Raw genomic sequence first — 18,005 nt, 5'->3', positions numbered from 1 at the left:
AAGGACCCTCACCAGAAGGTGACCGTGCTGGCACCTTGATCTTGGACTTCCCAGCTTCCAGAAGTGTGAGCAATAAATTTCTGTTGTTTATAAGCCACCTGATCTGTGGTATTTTGTTATAGCAGCCCCAACAGATTAAGACATTCATCAACAATACAGTGGATAAATAAATGGTGGTATATTATGCCATGGAATACTATACAACAAGAGAACGAATTAGTACAGATGCACAAAATTACATGAATGAAAGTTACAAAGAAGCTGGACGCAAGAAACCAGGTGCATAGAGTACCATTCCATTTCTACAACATTTAAGCAAGCAAAACTAAACTGTAGTATTGTTTAGGATGCCTTGTGGGTGTGAGCCATCTAGAAGAGCAAGGAAAACTTTTTTTTTTTTCATAAAACTCAGAACAGTGGAGTTGGATGGGTTAAATTCGGAATGGGACATGGTGGAACCTTCTATGGGCTGTGGGGTGGCTGCCAACATTCCGTTTCTTAATCTGGTGATTATTTTATAATTATTTGTTAAATTGTGCGTTTTTATCGTGCCCTTTTCATCTATACGTCTTATATTTCACAACGAAAAACATTTAAAGGAGGGAGATAAGTTTGGAGGCAAACAAGTAAGAGTTTGGCATTCAAGGAAGACATTTTTGCCTGGAGATCCACAATTGCCCATTTGAAAAGGCTCCAGGTCGGCCCCTGGGAACGCTCAACCTTGGAGATATTCCTCTCCACTCTGCCACCACTACACAGAAAGGGGGATCAGACTCACCCCTTTGGGGGGGAAAAAAATCCTCCGCGTTGGAAAAACAAGACCTGCTTCCTTAGATATAGGTGCCGCCCCCAGGGACAAGACCTGCCCACTTGGAGACTGACTCGGCCTCCAGAGCTGAGGGCCTGGAAAAGTGCCAGGGTTGTCATGGAGATGGCCGCCTGGCAGTGGGGTGATGAATAGGGACCTCCCGCCTACCTCACCTCCACTCCAATCCTTTCTCTTCTGAGAGGGTAGCACTAGGGACTCGTCCCCTTTCCCGAGTGTCTCAGTGCCAGGTGGTGGGCTGGACCTCGTCCCCAACTCGTGACACCGTGGCCGCATTTTATCAATGTGGTAATTGAGGCTCGAAGGCAGAGGGGGAGGATTTAACCCTGGGGGCGATCTCAACCGGTCCAGAGCATCAATTACTAGCCAGACGCTGGCGACTCCGACGCCTCTGTGGGCAGAGCTGACTCTCACGCGCGGACAGGTGGAGCCAGCCACCCGCACCGCCCGCTCACTTGCGCTTCGCATCTCCCCACCACGTCAGTCTTCTCACCTTCCAGGGCGCCCCCCACTCCAAAACCTGAGGCCCGAGTTCGCCTCACTCCTCCTCACCCTTCGTCCCTCTTTATTCACCCACAAATACTGCTTGATATGCGAGGCTTGCTGAGGGTAGAGCAGTTAAACAGGCGAAGTCTGGAATATAAACTCCCTGGGAATTTATATTCCAGTGGAAGGGGAAATAGGCAAAATAGGAAAAGTAGCCTAATGTTTGCAGTAAGTACAATGTTGAAAATTAGGGCAGAGCAAGGACTAGAGGGCGCCAGGAAGGCTATTTTATTTTTATTTATTTATTTATTGGCCGCACTGCGCAGTTTGTGGGATCTTAGTTCCGCCACCAGGGATGGAACCCATGGCCCCTGCAGTGGAAGCGTGGAGTCCTAACCACTGGACCGCCAGGGAATTCCCAGGAGGGTTGTTTTAGGTAACGTGAACGGGACAAGTGTCTCTGGGGAGATCTGTAAGAAATGAGGGAAGTAAGGGAAACATTATGGAAACCTAGGAGAAGGACATTCCAGGCAGTGAACTGCACGTGCAAAGGCCCTGAGTCCGAAAGAGCAAAGAAGGCAGTGTGGATGGAGTAGAGTGAAGCAGAGGGAGAAAGACAGGAATACGTGAAGGGAGCTTCCAGGGTTCAGACGGTAGGGCGTGGGGTGCAGATGAGGAAGATGGGGAGGAAGAGGTGAGAGCCACGGGACGGTGTTCAGCGCAGGAGCGACGTGATGTGATTTCTAGGTGCCGGAGACTGCACGCGAGGGAGGCGGGGGGCCGAAGCAGGGAAGCCAATGAGGAGGTGGAGGCGGTGGGAATGGCATCCAGGAGGGCAGCCCTGAGCCAATCAGCACCAGGTCCCGCCCCCTGCCCGAGGCCGGCCCCGCCCAGGCCCCCCATCTCTCACCTGGACCCGGGCACCGCCTCCTTCCTGCTCCCCGCCTCGGTCTCCCCTGCATCCGGCCGGGCCTCCTCGCGGGTCCCACAGGAATTTCTCTAAAACACTAATCGGATCATGTGACTCTCCAGCTTAAAAGCTTTTCAATGGCTTCTCAGTACAGTCGGAATGCGTCCAGCATTCAGCCTGGACTAGGAGGCCGGACATAGTTGCTCGTGCAGCTCCGGCCTCTCTCCACCACACTGGCCGCCTTTGATGCCCCAATCCAAGGCCCCAAATCTCCCCCAGGACATGATCCCCACCTCCGCCCACGCCTACACACACATACAACACGCTGATCTCTCTGAAATTTCTTTCCCCTCACCCTCATTCCTGAATTCGTTTCTTTCTTTTATTTAGGAAAATATATATATTAAGGCTTCAAAATATAGATAATAAAATAATAACACACTCACACACCCTAGGTATATACTCAAAAGAACAGAAAACAGCCACTAAAACAAGAACTTATACGTAACAAATGTTCATAACAGTACTGCTCACAATAGCCAAAAGGTAGATACAACCCAAGGTCCATGAACAAATGAATGGATAAACAAAATACAGTATACCCATACAATGGAATATTATTCAGCCATAAAAAGGAATGAAGTGCTGCCACACGCTACAATGTGGATGAACCTTGAAAACATTATGTTAAGTGAAAGAAGCCAGTCATTAAAGACCACATACTAGATGGCTTAATTGATATGAAATATCCACAGAAGACAAACCCAAAGAGACAGAAAGACGATTATTGGTTGCCAGGAGATGGGGGGAGAAGGGAATGGGGAATGACAGATTAATGGATCCGGGTTTCTGTTTGGGGTGATGAAAAAGTTCTGGAACTAGATAGTGGAACTAGTGAATTTTTGTTTTTGTTTGTTTTTGTTTGCTTTTGGCTGCCCTGCATGGCAGGAGGGATCTTAGTTCCCCTATCAGGGATCCAACCCGTGCCCCCTGCAGTGGAAACGCAGAGTCCTAACCACTGCACAGCCAGGGAATTCCCCTCGAGAATGTACTTAATGACACTGAGTTGTACACTTCAAAATGGTTAAAATGGTAAATTTTATGTTACATGTATTTCAACAAATAAAAAGTATACACACACACACCCATATATTGACTACCAGTTTTATTAAAACATAAGGGATACACCTGACTCCACAGACCTCCCCTCCTCCAAGATCTGATTGCCTCTCCCTTCTCAAAGGTAACCCCTACCCCAAATTTGGTGCTTATTATTTCCATGGATGTGTTTAGACTTTTGCTCTATATGTATATGTCCTTAACAATGTAGTATTATTGACCAGACATTTTTAAAAATCATGCTCCTCACCATCATTTCTCCCATCTCTTTGTGAAATGCAAGGACTTAGACTCACTACTTTGAAACCTCTCAGTACCTCACTTTACTGCTCTGTGAAATGGGAGAATGTTACCCACTTCTTAACGTAAGGAGGAACAAATGGGTTTGTATTTGTAAAGCACTTACAAGAGTCAGCTATCATTTATTTTCATTTTACTTATTTTTATTATCCCCCATCATTTGTTTTTTTTTTTTTTTTCCTTTACTTTGTTAAGTATGAAACACATTCACGTGGTTTCAAATTCCAAAAGTACAAAAGGACAGAGTGTAGTAAGTTTCAGTCCTGGGAGTTAAAATGTTGCCAATTTCTTCTCTCTCCTTCCAGTTCTCCCAGACACAACCCGCTGATAAGTGCAGATAGAACAGGCTGCAGGCTGTGCTCAACCTTCCGTGTTTTCTCCGTTATCACTTGGAGCCTTTCCATGTTTTTACACAGTGAACTTCTTCATTCTTTTTTTTATGGACACATAGCGTTCCGCTGGGTGGATCAATCACGATTTATCACTCAAATCCCTGACCGATGGGCATGTAGCTCATTTCCTGTCTTTCGAAGTCATGCACAATACTGCAACGATTAACCTGGTACAGACACCGTTTGTGGCATGTTTCTGAGTAGAACTATCAGAAGAATAGCGTCTGTGTTGGTATATGTCTCTCCCATTTCCATTTGCCTCCCCCTTCCCATTCCTAACCCTCGGCTTTCATCCTGCAGGTTTCAGCGGAAACATCGTTGCCTCCAGGAAGCCTTCAGGGATCACTCTCACTCAGTGTTGTCTCTGCTCCCTGTAATCCCACTGCATCCTGCTTCTGGCTTTAGAGCACACTCTCCAGGAGGGCCATTGGATCTCTGTCTGTCTGCCTCCTCCGCCAGACCCTGAGCTCCCTGTGGACAGGGTCCAGTAGCCTCTGTCTTTGCCACTGCAGCTCCAGCACCAAGGACAGAGCTAGAACATAGTAGGTGCTCAGTAAATATTGGTGGCTTAGGATCGAGTGAATACATGCTGCAAAATGAGTAACTGGTCTCTTAGGGTCAAGTGGATATACGCGGGGTTTATCACAGAGGAGACTGAGGCTCAGAGGAGGGAAAGTCGCTTGCTCAGGCAGCCACGTGAAGGCTGCAGTCAGGTTCCAGCCCAGATTGCCGGTACTTTCCCTAAAGCCTCTGTCACTGCCTCATTCATCTCCTTTCCCGGCCACCCCCCTCGCCCAACACAGTGCCTGGCACAGACAGGACCTGATAAATGTGTATTTGTTGAAGGAATGAATGAATATGTGTGTCTGTTGGGGAGGGGAGGAAGGGGGGCCGGACCCAGCCCCCTCCTCCCTCGGGGAGCCCAGAGGACGGGGCCCCAGCCCCCTCCCCTTACAGGACCCAGGAGTCCAAGCCGCCCCCCCCTCCGCCCCCCCTCTCCGCCCCCTGGGTCCCCTCGTCCACCATCTTCCGGCTTCCCAGCCAGTCTTTCCTCTCTCAGGCTCGGACGAAAAGCCGGGTTTCCGGGGGGAAGGCTTAGGCGGTGACACCGAGCCCAGCCTCCTCCACCCCCCACCACGCTCGGGGCCCTCCCTCCCCGCCACCACCGTCCGCGCTCGGCCGGCCGCGGGGAAGGAAGAAAGGAGCAAAGGAGGCGGAGGTAAGAACCGGGCGCCCAGTCATCGGGGCCGAGCCCCAGGCCCTGGGCTCAGAAATCTGCAAGGCCTCGACCCGCGGCGCCAGTTCTGCAGATCATGCCTGCGGGGAACCAAAGGCTGGGCCCAGCGGGGAGATCGGCGCCCCCCCCCCCCTTGGAGACCTAGGGCTCCCGACCCTCAGCAGCCTTCCTCGGGGGTCGGGGGGTGTGGTCCAGGGCCCTGGCCCTCAGCCTCCTCCTCGCTGGAGATTTCGAGCAGCTGGGCCCCCAGCCCCGTCCTCTCCCTTGTCTTTGGAGCTCAGCCCCCTCCCCCAGCCCTCTCCACCACTGGGACCCAGGAATCCATACCCACCACATACAGAAGTCTAGAGGCTGGACCCCAGTCATCTCCCAACACCCCACGCCCACCCCCAACCTCAGCACCCGGGATCTCGCCCCCTCCCTCCCTAGCCCCCTCCCTGCCCAATAGTCTGAGCCCTCCTACTCCCGGCCTCTCCCAGACTCTGGCGACTGGGCACCCACACTCCATTTCCGGGGCCTCCCGATTTTGAATCCCACCCCCTCCACTCCGGCACCAAGGGCTGTTTCCCAGCCCCTCCCCATACGTTCCAACGGGGCCCCTGGAGGAAAAGCAGTTCACGGACTTTGTCTGCCTCTGTCTTCTCTACTGTCTCTCTCTGTCTTGCTCTCCCTCCCTCCACCCTGCCATGGTTCCTCTGATCTCTGTGTTTGCACCATCTCTGCCTAAATCTCTTTGTTTTCTCTTCGTCTCTGTCTCTGCTGGGTGTCCCCATCTCTCTCTCCTGCTTTCTGCCTCTCACCATCCTTTCTGTTTCTCCTGGTCTCTGCCTCTTATCTCGGCCTTTTTCGTCTGTCTCTCCTTCCCTTGCCCGGCTAAATATCTGACCCTCTCTGCCTCTCCTTGCCTCTCTCTGCACACCCCCCCACCCCCCCAAATCTCCATCTCTTCCCTATCTCTCTACAGGCATGGATCCGCAGCCTCCTCCACCAGCCCAGGGCAGCCCACCTCACCGTGGCCGGGGCCGGGGTCGTGGCCGAGGCCGTGGTAGAGGCCGAGGCCGTGGCAGGGGGGGCGCTGGAGCTCCTCGGGCGCCCCTGCCCTGCCCCACCTGTGGCCGCCTCTTCCGCTTCCCCTACTACCTCTCCCGGCACCGGCTGAGCCACTCGGGCCTGCGGCCCCACGCCTGCCCCCTGTGCCCCAAGGCCTTCCGCCGGCCTGCCCACCTCTCGCGCCACCTGCGTGGCCACGGGCCGCAGCCCCCGCTGCGCTGCGCCGCCTGCCCCCGCACCTTCCCTGAGCCTGCCCAGCTCAGGCGCCACCTGGCCCAGGAGCACGCGGGCGGCGGGGTCGAGCTGGCCATCGAGAGGGCAGCCAAGGAGGCGGCCGGGTCCGGCTGGAGCCCGCAGGACAAGGGCGCCGAGCAGCCCACCTCTGCAGCAGCGGGCGCCGCGGAGGAGGAGGAGGCGGCGGCGCGGCCCGAGACGTGGTCCGCGGGGGAGCCGGCCACGCTGGTGGCCGCCACGAGCGCGGAGCCCCGCGAGTCGGAGGAGGAGGAGGCCGAGGCCGGGGCGGCGGAGCTGAGGGCCGAGCTGGCGCTGGCGGCCGGACGGCAGGAGGAGAAGCAGGTCCTGCTCCAGGCCGACTGGACGCTGCTGTGCCTCCGCTGCCGTGAAGCTTTCGCCACCAAGGGCGAGCTCAAAGCGCACCCGTGCCTGCGCCCCGAGGGCGAACAGGAGGGCGAAGGGGGGCCCCCGCCCCGCCCCAAGCGCCACCAGTGCTCCATCTGCCTCAAGGCCTTCGCCAGGCCCTGGTCGCTGTCCCGCCACCGGCTGGTCCACTCCACCGACCGCCCCTTCGTGTGCACGGACTGCGGCCTGGCCTTCCGCCTCGCCTCCTACCTCCGCCAGCACCGTCGCGTCCACGGCGCGCTCAGCCTCCTGGCCCCGCTGCCCGCGGCGGGCAAGAAGGACGACAAGGTGTCGGGCGGACGGACCTCAGGGAAGGGGCCCGAGGGGGGCGAAGGGGCAGAGTGCGGGGGCGCCTCGGAGGGTGGAGAAGGCGGGCAGAACGGAGGGAATGCCGCCCCGGCCCGGCCCCCCGCCGGGGAGCCCCGATTCTGGTGCCCCGAGTGCGGCAAAGGTTTCCGGCGCCGGGCGCACTTGCGGCAGCACGGGGTGACCCACTCTGGGGCGCGGCCCTTCCAGTGCGTGCGCTGCCAGCGGGAGTTCAAGCGGCTGGCCGACCTGGCCCGCCACGCGCAGGTCCACGCGGGCGGCCCGGCCCCGCACCCGTGCCCGCACTGCTCGCGGCGCTTCTCGCGCGCCTACAGCCTCCTGCGCCACCAACGCTGCCATCGCGCTGAGCTGGAGAGGGCCGCCGCCGCGCAGCAGGCGCTCCAGGCCCAGGCGCTGCCGTCGCCTCCGCCGCCCCCGCCGCCCCCCGCTGGCCAGGAGGAGGAAGGGCTCCCGCTGCCCATCGCACACATCAAGGAGGAGCCGCCCTCCCCGGGGACCCCACCCCAGCCGCCGCCGGCACCCCCCGTCTTCCTCAGCGCCTCCTGTTTTGACAGCCAAGACCACTCAGCCTTCGAGATGGAGGAAGAAGAGATTGACAGCAAGGCTCACCTGCGCGGATTGGGGGGCCTGGCCTCCTGACCCGCACACCCATCCTCAGCCCCTCCGTTTGACGCCCCGGTTTGCAATATGGAGGAGGGCAGTTGAAGGAGAGGAACCTCCTCTGTGTACCCACCCCTCCCCTTCTAGCCCTCGACACTAAGGAGGGAGGAGGCTGGGCCGCCCCTCCCTCCCCATCGCCCACCCCCAGACCCCCCTGATGCTGGTTAGAAACTGCTCACCCCACTTCTGAAGGCAGGACGCTGATTCAGGAGGTGGAGGACACTGGCCAGAGGGATGGACACTGAGGGGGGGGGCCCCCGGCCTGGCTGTCCCTCGTTACACACACTGGACACCATCACCTCTTCGGAACTGCCAGACCCTGGGGGGGTCCCCAGTGAACAAAGGTCTGTCCCTGTCCCTTTGTCTGTCTGTGAATAAATGTGAGTTCGTGGAACTGGAGAGAGTGGGGCTGTCTGTGGGAGTGAGGGCTGCCTGAGGGCGTCTGGGTGAGCAGGGATGTGTCCACCAGGCTCGGAGCTTGGGTTCAGAGCGGGAAGGATGCAGATAAGCACATCAGGGACCGTGGGGCTCTCAGCCAAGCAGGAAACTCACAAGAAACAGGAGTGGAGGAAGGCAAGCTGCCATCTGCCCTGGGCATCTTCAGGGATCCCTACGTGGAATCCCTGCTTGCGTTCATTCATCATTTACCAGGCGCAGTGCTAGGCCCTGAAGAAAGCCGCACCATGAGGAGCTGGAATTGTAGCTCTGCACAGCCTAATACGGTTTAGCCACTAGCCCCTGGCGGCTGTTTCCACTTGAAAATAATATCAATACATTCACAATAAAATAATTAAAATGGAATAAGATTAAAAGTTCAGTTCCTCGGTCACACTGTTTCAAGTGCCCAGTATCCCCCTGTGGCTGGTGGCTACGCTGTTGGACAGCACAGATCTAGAACATTCCACATCGCAAAAAGTTCCACTGGACCTTGCTGCCCTACGTAATAAACCAATCTGCAACATAACATCAGGTATTGGTAAGGGCTTCCGAGAAAACTACAGGGCACTGTGAAGAGGGAGCCCGTGGGGAGGGCAAGGCCTCTGGGGAGATGACATCTGACCTTTTGACCTGACAAAGAACCAGGCGGAGGGGCGGGAAGAGCAGGGGCAAAGGCCGTGTGTGAGGTTGTTGGGAGCAACATGTTTGAGAAACCGCAAGGAATTGGTGGTGGGTTGGGGAGCATCATTTTCTACATATCCTCCAGGTGTGTGTGTGTGTGTGTGTGTTCAACCCATTTGTTTAGGTCCTAGTAGTGGTGGGGGTGGGGGTGGGGGGAGGATGTCTCCAAGCCAATCCTCCTCAAACGCCTTCTCTTTCCTCCCGTTGACTTCCTGCCTTCCCCACTTCTCCCTTGCTCTATGCAGGTAATGACACTGACTATTAGGTATCTTGACACCTGTAAGGCCAGGCCAGAGAGGGGTGGCATCATGCTTGTTTTCCAGGGCAACAAACCGAGTCTTCGAGGCTCAGGAGGGAAGTTTGCTTCCCTGGTGTGATGAAACACAGGCAGAGGGAGGGCGGGAGGGAAGCTGGAAAGAGGGCCGCTGAGAGTCAGGGAGGGTAGATGACGACCACCCAGAGCTTTGCAGAATTCCCTCTGTCCAAGAGGTAACGAGACACATCTTAGCCGAGCCCTTGGAACGGTGCCTGGCACGTAGGAAGCACTCAACACGTGCTAGCCTGTTTGATCAGCCCTGTGTTCACTATCACCCAGTGCTGGATGCTGGGGGCAAAGACCAGCTGAGCACCTGCCCTCGTGGAGCTTACAGACCAGTGGGGAAGACGGATAAGAATCAAATATTGGCACAAATAAATTAGGGTTTCCAAATGAGCCAAGTTCTCCAATGCACTAGATCCTACAAGAATCTGTAACTTAACTTTGGGTGTTGGGGAGAAGGGGGGCTGGGCTATGCTTTCCTCACAGGCCAGCCACCACCTCCCCACCGGCCCAGGAACCTTCAGTGGCTCCCTATTACCACATCCCAATGTGGGCCAGAAAACTTTTCAGCACAATCTCATGGACAAAACTCATTGAGGGAGGCGTTTATACAGCCTCATTTATAGAAGGGGCAAACAGAGGATTAAAGCTAAGAAGGCACTTGTCCTACTTCTGTGATCACTAATATGAATTGAGTCCTTCATATTAAAGGGTTACTTTGGGGAATTCCCTGGCGGTCCAGTGGTTAGGACTCTGCACTCTCACTGCCGAGGTCCCAGGTTTGATCTCTGATCTCTGGTCGGGGAACTAAGATCCCACAAGCCAGGCAGCACAGCCAAAAAAAAAAGGTTACTTTGTGGAAAGAGCCGAAGACAATGGTTGGCACCTGGGAGGAGGTCTTTGCTGTTGTTGCTTTGTTATTATTATTCTCCCAGGTTGCTATAAATATGATCTCAGGGAAGCCTAGTTCTTGATGGGAAACATCCTCACCATTTTCCAGAGGTGGAAACAGCACTCAGAGCGGAAGTCTCTTGTCCAAAATCCCATACCTAGGAACTGGTGGACACCAGATTTGAACCTAGGCTGGACCAGCTCCATGCCCTGAACCCTACATCAGGCCCATATGACCTTCACAATCAGCTCCCAGCCACACAACCCACCTTTCCAGCTCCCCCTGCACACACACACACATCCTGGTCTCCAAGGCACCCCCCGCCACTACAGGTTTGCCCACCACCTTCCCCCACCCCATACTCTTCCTCAACCTTGACATGCCACATCCGAAGAGAAACATTCCTAGAAAAAAATACAGAACTTATGGCAAGAAAAGAGCCTTAGAGATGGAGCCCAGTTCTCCCATTTTGCAGATAAGAAAACTGAGGCCCACGTACGTGGGACAGACACAGGAAATGGTAAAATAACCAAGTAATTCGTATTATGAAGCAATAGTAGTGGTGTTCTTGAATCTAACTCTATTGCTTGTCTTTCCCTGTGGTGAGCATCTTACATGGACGATCTCAACACACTTGTTAATAATAATACAAAACACATTTCTTGAGTACCCTACACCTCTTTCTGAGGGGATTTACGTGGATTAGCTCACTTAATCTTCACAACGGCATCATTAGATAGATACTATTATGGGCTCTGTTTTTTTCTTCTTAAGCAGCTTTGTTGAGGTATCATTTACATTCCACAGAATTCACTCATTTTAAGTGTACCATTCAATAATTTTTAGTAAATTCACAGGATTGTGCAACTATCACCACAATCCAATTTTAGAACATTTCCATCACCCCAGTAAGATCTCTTGTGCTCATTAATCGTCACGTCCTGTTTCCACCTGCAGTTCCAGGCAGCCACTAAAGTACTTTCTGTCTCTACAGATTTGCCTTTTCTGGACACTTCATAGACATGGATCATATGTGGCCTTTTGTATCTGGCCTCTTTCACTTAATGTCTTCAAGGTCCATCCATGTTGTAAATTGTAACAGCACGTTATTACTTTTACGGCTGAATAATATTCCATTATATGGACAGACCACATTGTTTTTTATCAGTTCATCGTTGATGGGGGTTTGGGCTGTATCTACTCTTTGGCTGTTATAAATAGTGCTGCTATGAACATGTGTGTACAAGTCTTCCTGTAGACGTATGCTTCTGTTTCTCTTGGGCAGATTCCCAGGAGCGGAATTGCTAGAGTGTGTGGGAAGTTTACGATGAACTTTTTTTTTTTTTTTTTTTAAACCAATTCTCTTTGTTTCCTTTGGATTTTTTTTTTTGGAGTTAAGGATGGAAGAAAATTTTTTTTTAATTTATTTTATTTATTGCTGTGTTGGGTCTTCGTTTCTATGCGAGGGCTTTCTCTAATTGCGGCAAGTGGGGACCACGCTTCATCGCGGTGCGCAGGCCTCTCACTATCGCGGCCTCTCTTGTTGCGGAGCACAGGCTCCAGACACGCAGGCTCAGTAGTTGTGGCTCACGGGCTTAGTTGCTCGGCGGCATGTGGGATCTTCCCAGACCAGGGCTCGAACCCGTGTCCCCTGCATTGGCAGGCAGATTCTCAACCACTGTGCCATGAGGGAAGCCCCCACGATGAACTTTTTAAGAAACTGCTAGAGTATTTTCCACTTACCATCCCACCAGCAATGCATGAGGGCTTCCCAAGGGGGCTCCGTTTTCCTGAGAAGGAAACTCAAGTACAGAGATGTGAAATGACTTGCCCAAGGTCACACAGCTAGTAAGTAGCAGATCTGGATATGACCTCGGGCATTGTGGTCCCAAAGCCTGTGCTCTTTTTTTTTTTTTTTCATTTTCCAGTTCTTTTTTTATTGAGGTAAAACATAACATAAAATTTACCTTTTTTAACCATTTATGTGTACAGTTCAGTGGCATTAAGGACACTCCTATTGTCCTGTAACCATTACCATCCTCCATCTGCAGAACATTTTCATCGTCCCCAACTGAAACTCTGTCCCCATTAAACAATAATAACTCTCTGTTCCCCCTCCATCCAACCCCCGGCAACCACCCTTCTACTTTCTGTCCCTATGAATATGACTACTCCAGGTATGCAAAGAAAAACTCTTCCGTTTTTCTTCTCTACTCTCCTACAACACTACTCATGGAATACTTCACCTCTGACACTTCCGGTCACCAAATGTGTGTGTGACATTTGGTCACACATCAAGCAATTCTGCAGCAAAGCTGGGTGTCTACAGTTCGGTTCAGTTCTGACACTGTCTACCTGCGGATGATGTCAGATCCCACAGATGAAGGGGTCAGTCCCGCAAGACGGCATCTTCCCTCCCCAATTTCAGACACCAATCAAAGTCTGGGTTGTTACCCATGCCAAAGCCTGTGCTCTTAACCCCTTATACAAGGATTCACCCTAACCTTGTTCACTCATCATTCATTCATTCATTCATTCAGCAACATGTGCTTACAGGTAGGAGAAACATCAGTGGACAAGCAAACAAGGTTACATTCTGGTAAGAGATGCAGATAAACAAATATACTTAGGACATCAATTCAACAAATACTTACCGAACTCCCACTCTGGGCTGGGCACCACCCTAGGTGTTGATCATCCACCGGCTAATGAAACAGACACAAATCCCTCCCCACGTGGGGCATCCATCCTGGGGGGAGGAGACAGACATGAAAACACAGTGAGCAAGTAAGGGATGAAGCATCTTAGGAGGGGATGATGCTATGGAGCAGGGTGATGCAGGACAAGGTGGGCGTGGGGTGGGAACTGCAGGCCTGTCCAAACAGGAGCCGAAGGGGGGAGCCTCGCAGGTAACTGGGGACATGTCCCAGGGGAGGTGCACAGTGGATGCACAGGTCCTGAGGTGGGAATGTGACCAGCGTGTTCAGGGGGCAGAGAGGCCAGCCTGAGTGGAGCGGGGGATGGGGGTCCAGATCCAGTAGCAACTTACAAAGACTCTGGTTTCTTCTCCAAATGAAATGCAGACAGAGGGACTTCCCTGGTGGTCCAGTGGTTAAGACTTTGCCTTCCAATGCAGGGGGTGCAAGTTCAATCCCTGGTCGGGGAGCTAAGATCCCACATGTCACATGGCCAAATAAACCAAAACATAAAACAGAAGCAATATTGTAACAGATTCAATAAAGACTTTAAAAAAAAATTGTCCACACCAAAAAAAATCTTAAAAAAAAAAGAAAAAGAAAGAAATGCAGACAGAGCCCCAAAGGGATTCATCAAGAGGCTGGCATAATTTGACTTCCCTTTTCCCTTTTTTTTTTTTTTTTAATATTTATTTATTTATTTATTGGGTTGTGCCAGGTCTTCGTTGTGGCATGCAAACTCTTTTTTAAATTTTTTAAATTTAAAATTTTTATTTCTGGCTGTGTTGGGTCTCAGTTGCTGCGCGCGGGCTTTCTCTAGTTGCATGGAGTGGGGGCTACTCTTCGTTGCGGTGTGCGGGCTTCTCATTGCAGTGGCTTCTCTCGTTGCAGAGCACGGGCTCTAGGCGCGTGGGCTTCAGTAGTTGTGGCTCATGGGCTCTAGAGCGCAGGCTCAGTAGTTGTGGCGCACGGGCTTAGTTGCTCCGTGGCATGTGGGATCTTCCCGGACCAGGGATCTAACCCGTGTCCCCTGCATTGGCAGGCGGATTCTTAACCACTGTGCCACCAGGGAAGTCCTCCATCTTTTTAAAAATAAATAAATTTTACTATCTAGAGCCGTTTTAGGTTCACAGAAAAACTGAGTGGAAATACAGACGGTCCCCATCCATGTATCCTTTAAAAATTCATTTCAAAGCAATTTGCAAACATTAGACCACATCACCCCTAAATACTTCAGCATGCATAACATAACAAGATATCAAATATTTATTGAACCTTCTTGTCCTTGATAAAGTTTAAATTCCGTGAAATGCATGCATGTTACCTTACCATCTGATGAATTCTGAGAGATACAGAACACCTGAGTAGCACAAATTCCTCTCCTGATTTAACAGAGTCCCTCTGGCTTCTGTTCGGAGGACAGATTGGTGGAGAGTGGGAGCAGAAGTCCTCTTATGCCTGCCTGGCTTTCTCCTTAAACAACCTTTTTCTTTCAGAATCGTTTTTAGATTTACAGAGAAGTTGCTACGATGGTCAGAGCCATCCTGTGTGCCCCTGACCCAGGTTCCCCAAATGTTACTGTGTCCCTACCATCCCAAATCAAGAAACCAATACTGGCAGATGCAGCCCTTTCCTCAGATTTTACTCATCGTCCCTAATAGCTTTCTGTCCCAGGATCCCACCCAGGACACCACCGTGGCCTTACTTCCTGCCTCCTGAATCTCCACTGGTCTGTGGTCACCTTTCAGGCTTGTCTTGGTCTTTCATGACCCTGGCCGTTTTGAGGAATCCCTGGAAGAAAGGCCACGCCCACGTGCCCAGCGCTCCCGGGCTGCGCCTTACCCACGTGACTATCACTGAAGATGTTAACCTGCCTCACCTGGTGGCTTCCACGCTGTGCAGTGGCCCCTTCCCTGTTCCAGACTCTACTCTTTGTAAGCAAGTCGCTGAGCAGTAGCCCACGCGGAGGGGAGGGGAAGAAAGCTGCACCTTCTGGACGGGACGTATCCAGATACACTTTTGGCGAATTCTGTCCCTTCTCCTTACCCTGTTTATTTATTTATTCAATCATTTGTTTGCTTTTTGTGTGTGTGTGTGTTTTTGTTTTGGCCACACCACGCATCTCGCGGGACCTTGGTTCCCCAACCAGGGATGGAACCTGTCTCCCCTGCAGTGGAAGCTTGGAGTCCTAACCACTGGACCGCCAGGGAATTCCCAATCATTTATTTGTATCCGTATGGATTCACAGATGTTTCTTTTATACTGTGGGTGATAGTCAACTACAACATTATCTCATAAATAGTCTATATTATAGTCCAATGTCACATTATGTATTTCATTGAAGCCCACCTGGGTTTGGATGCCAGGTGCCATCAAGAGCTAGTGAAGCAAGCACACGGAGCTCAATATCTTGTAATAACCGATAAGGGAGAAGAATCTGAAAAAGCATAGATATATATGTGTGTGTGTGTGTGTGTGTGTGTGTGTAACTGAAGCACTTTGCTGTACACCTGAAACTAACATAGCATTGTAAATCAACTATACGTCAATAAAAAAATAAAATCAAAACTAAAAAGAGAGAGAGAGAGAGAGAAGCAGTGCTGAGGAACAAGCAGGAGCTTCCGGCCAGCGTGTGAAGGGAGATGTGACTTCAGCCGGGTGACCAAGGAGGGCTTTTGAGGCGGAGGAGTTGAAGACTTGGTCCAGAGGAGCTGGGGACCTGAGCACGCGAGGGGCTCTGAGGCTCCAAGGGGACGGCCACCTGCCCATGGACATCCAGCCAGGCAGAGCTACACCCACCTTTCCCAGGCACCAGCCCCAAAGCAGTTTCTACCCCCTGTTCCCGGCCCCCTGGGCGGGGGGTTTGGAATTCAGCCTCCGAGGCCAAGTCCCCACGCCTCCACAGCCCCTTATCTCGCCACGCCCGGCACTGTGCCTGGCACCGACCCGCGCTCCATAAATATTTGCTGCCACTTACCCGGCTGCGCTAGCCCCAGCTGCCCTCCTTTGCCCTCCTCCTGAATCAGCTCTTTCGTCTCGAGGAGGGAGGGGGGTGTTGGTGGACCCCGATGTGGAATCAGGGAGATGACCCACCCAAGGTCACCGGGAGAGGGAGGGCCAGAGAGAGAGAGAGAGAGAGAGAGAGAGAGAGAGAGAGCGCGAGAGCTGGGCGGCCTCCAGACTTCTAATAATGGGATAAGTGTAGCTACTATTTATTATCTTGCCCCTTCGCTGGTGTCAGGCACTTCACACGCATTTTCTGGTTTCATCTCCTCAACAACTCTGCTGGTTCCTAGCACAGACCAGCTATCTCACCTCGTGGCCCGGGACGGGTGAGCCTCTTTGCCTGGGATGACCCCCTCACCCCTCCTCCAAGAGGTCCACCCTACATCCCATGTTTCTCTAGCGATCCCCTGTCATAGGCCCAGGTAAGATGGCCCCAAGATCCCTGCTCCCTGGGTGAATGCACACCTCTTCCCAATTATTCAGTCAGACGCTGATTTAGGTACTGCTGTGAAGGAACAGTGCAGCTGGAACTAAGGTTCCAAATCTCAGATAGGAACTGGGTCTTCTGTGGGCCTGCCTCATCAGGTGACCCTCCGAAAGAGATGGGGCTCTTCCTGGAAAAAGAGACTCAAAGCATGAGGGGTGTTCAACAGGAGGGAGATTCTCCATTGCTGGCTTTGAAGGTAGAGGGGATCCCACGACAAGGAATGCAGACAGCCTCTGAAAACAGAGCGGATTCTGCCCACAGCCAGCAAGGAGGCGGGAACCTCCTTGTCTACCCCAAGCAGAGAACCCAGTCAAGCCAGCCTAAGCTCCTGACTCACAGCTGCGTGCTAATAGCAGGTGCTGTGTTTGCATTCGGTCTTCGTTGCTGTGCGCGGGCTTTCTGTAGTTGCGGCGAGCAGGGGCTACTCTTCATTGCAGTGCGTGGGCTTCTCATTTTGGTGGCTTCTCTTGTTGCAGAGCACGGGCTCTAGGCGCGTGGGCTTCAGTAGTTGCAGCATGCGGGCTCAGTAGTTGTGGCTTGTGGGCTTAGTTGCTCCATGACATGTGGGATCTTCCCGGACCAGGGCTCGAACCCATGTTCCCTGCATTGGCAGGCAGATTCTTAACCACTGCACCACCAGGGAAGTCCTGCGGGTGCTGTTTTAAGCTGCTACATTTGTGCTAATTTGTTACCAGCACAGAAAACAAATGCAATCTCTCTGTTTTGTTTCCTTCAGGGCACTCACTGCCAAAGTGAGTTGGTTTCTTTGATTACTTAATTGCTTCAAGGCTATCCATCTGTATTTGGTTTGCTAGGGCTGCCATAACAAAGTACCACGAACCAGGTGGCTTACAACAACAGAAATGTACTGTCTCACAGCTCTGGAGGCTGGAAGTCCAAGATCATGTGTGGGCAGGGCCGTGCTCCCTCGGAGACCTGCACGGGAAACTTCTTTGCCTCCTTCTGGCTTCTGGTGGTTGACCAACAATCCTTGACTTCCTTGGCTTGTAGATGCATCACTTTGATCGCCACCTTCCTCGTCACATCGTGTTCTTCCATGTGTTGCTGTCTTCGCTTGGCCGTCTTACTGAAAGGGCACCAGCAGTAATGGATTTGGGCCCATCTTCTCCAGTACAACCGCCTCTTAACTAACTAATTACACCTGCAATGACCCTGTTTCCAAATAAGGTCGTGTTCTGAGGTGTTGGGGGTTAGGGCTTCAACCCATAAACCATCCCTACCTACATGTGTCATCTTCCAGGGTGCAAACTGTGGCTGGGTTTTCCCGCTGGGTTCCTAGAGCCTAGAGCACAGCCTAGCACACAGTAGGTGCTTGACTTTTTGTCGTTGTTGTTAAATCGTCTGATGAATTCTTTCTCTGAGCCTCTTTCCATGTCTTTCGAGTGGGGATAGAGATACATAGCAAATAATTGTCCAACACATGAATGAGGGGAGGATTATAACATGCCTTACCCGTACTTGACAGAGGGAGAAACTGAGGCTCAGAAAGATGAAGCGAGTTGCTCAAGGTCAGTGCCGC

At 52.4% G+C, this 18,005-nt stretch overlaps 1 protein-coding gene across 1 annotated transcript; it reads left to right on the top strand.

The window, feature by feature from the left end:
- Positions 1 to 5,148: 5,148 nt before the first annotated feature.
- On the top strand, positions 5,149 to 8,340 carry ZNF579 (zinc finger protein 579). Its single transcript, XM_061173029.1, has 2 exons — positions 5,149 to 5,252; positions 6,235 to 8,340. The coding sequence occupies exon 2, from the start codon at positions 6,237 to 6,239 to the stop codon at positions 7,923 to 7,925; it is 1,689 nt and encodes a 562-aa protein (XP_061029012.1). The 5' UTR covers positions 5,149 to 5,252; positions 6,235 to 6,236; the 3' UTR covers positions 7,926 to 8,340.
- Positions 8,341 to 18,005: the final 9,665 nt, after the last annotated feature.

The sequence above is a fragment of the Eubalaena glacialis genome, chromosome 18 (genome assembly GCF_028564815.1).
Source record: "Eubalaena glacialis isolate mEubGla1 chromosome 18, mEubGla1.1.hap2.+ XY, whole genome shotgun sequence".
Taxonomy (NCBI): Eukaryota; Metazoa; Chordata; class Mammalia; order Artiodactyla; family Balaenidae; genus Eubalaena; species Eubalaena glacialis.
This window is presented reverse-complemented; position numbering and strand designations above follow the sequence as displayed.

Bases quoted from the DNA above. Each gene is read 5' to 3' on its own strand.
- ZNF579 (XM_061173029.1), top strand. From the start codon at position 6,237: ATGGATCCGCAGCCTCCTCCACCAGCCCAGGGCAGCCCACCTCACCGT.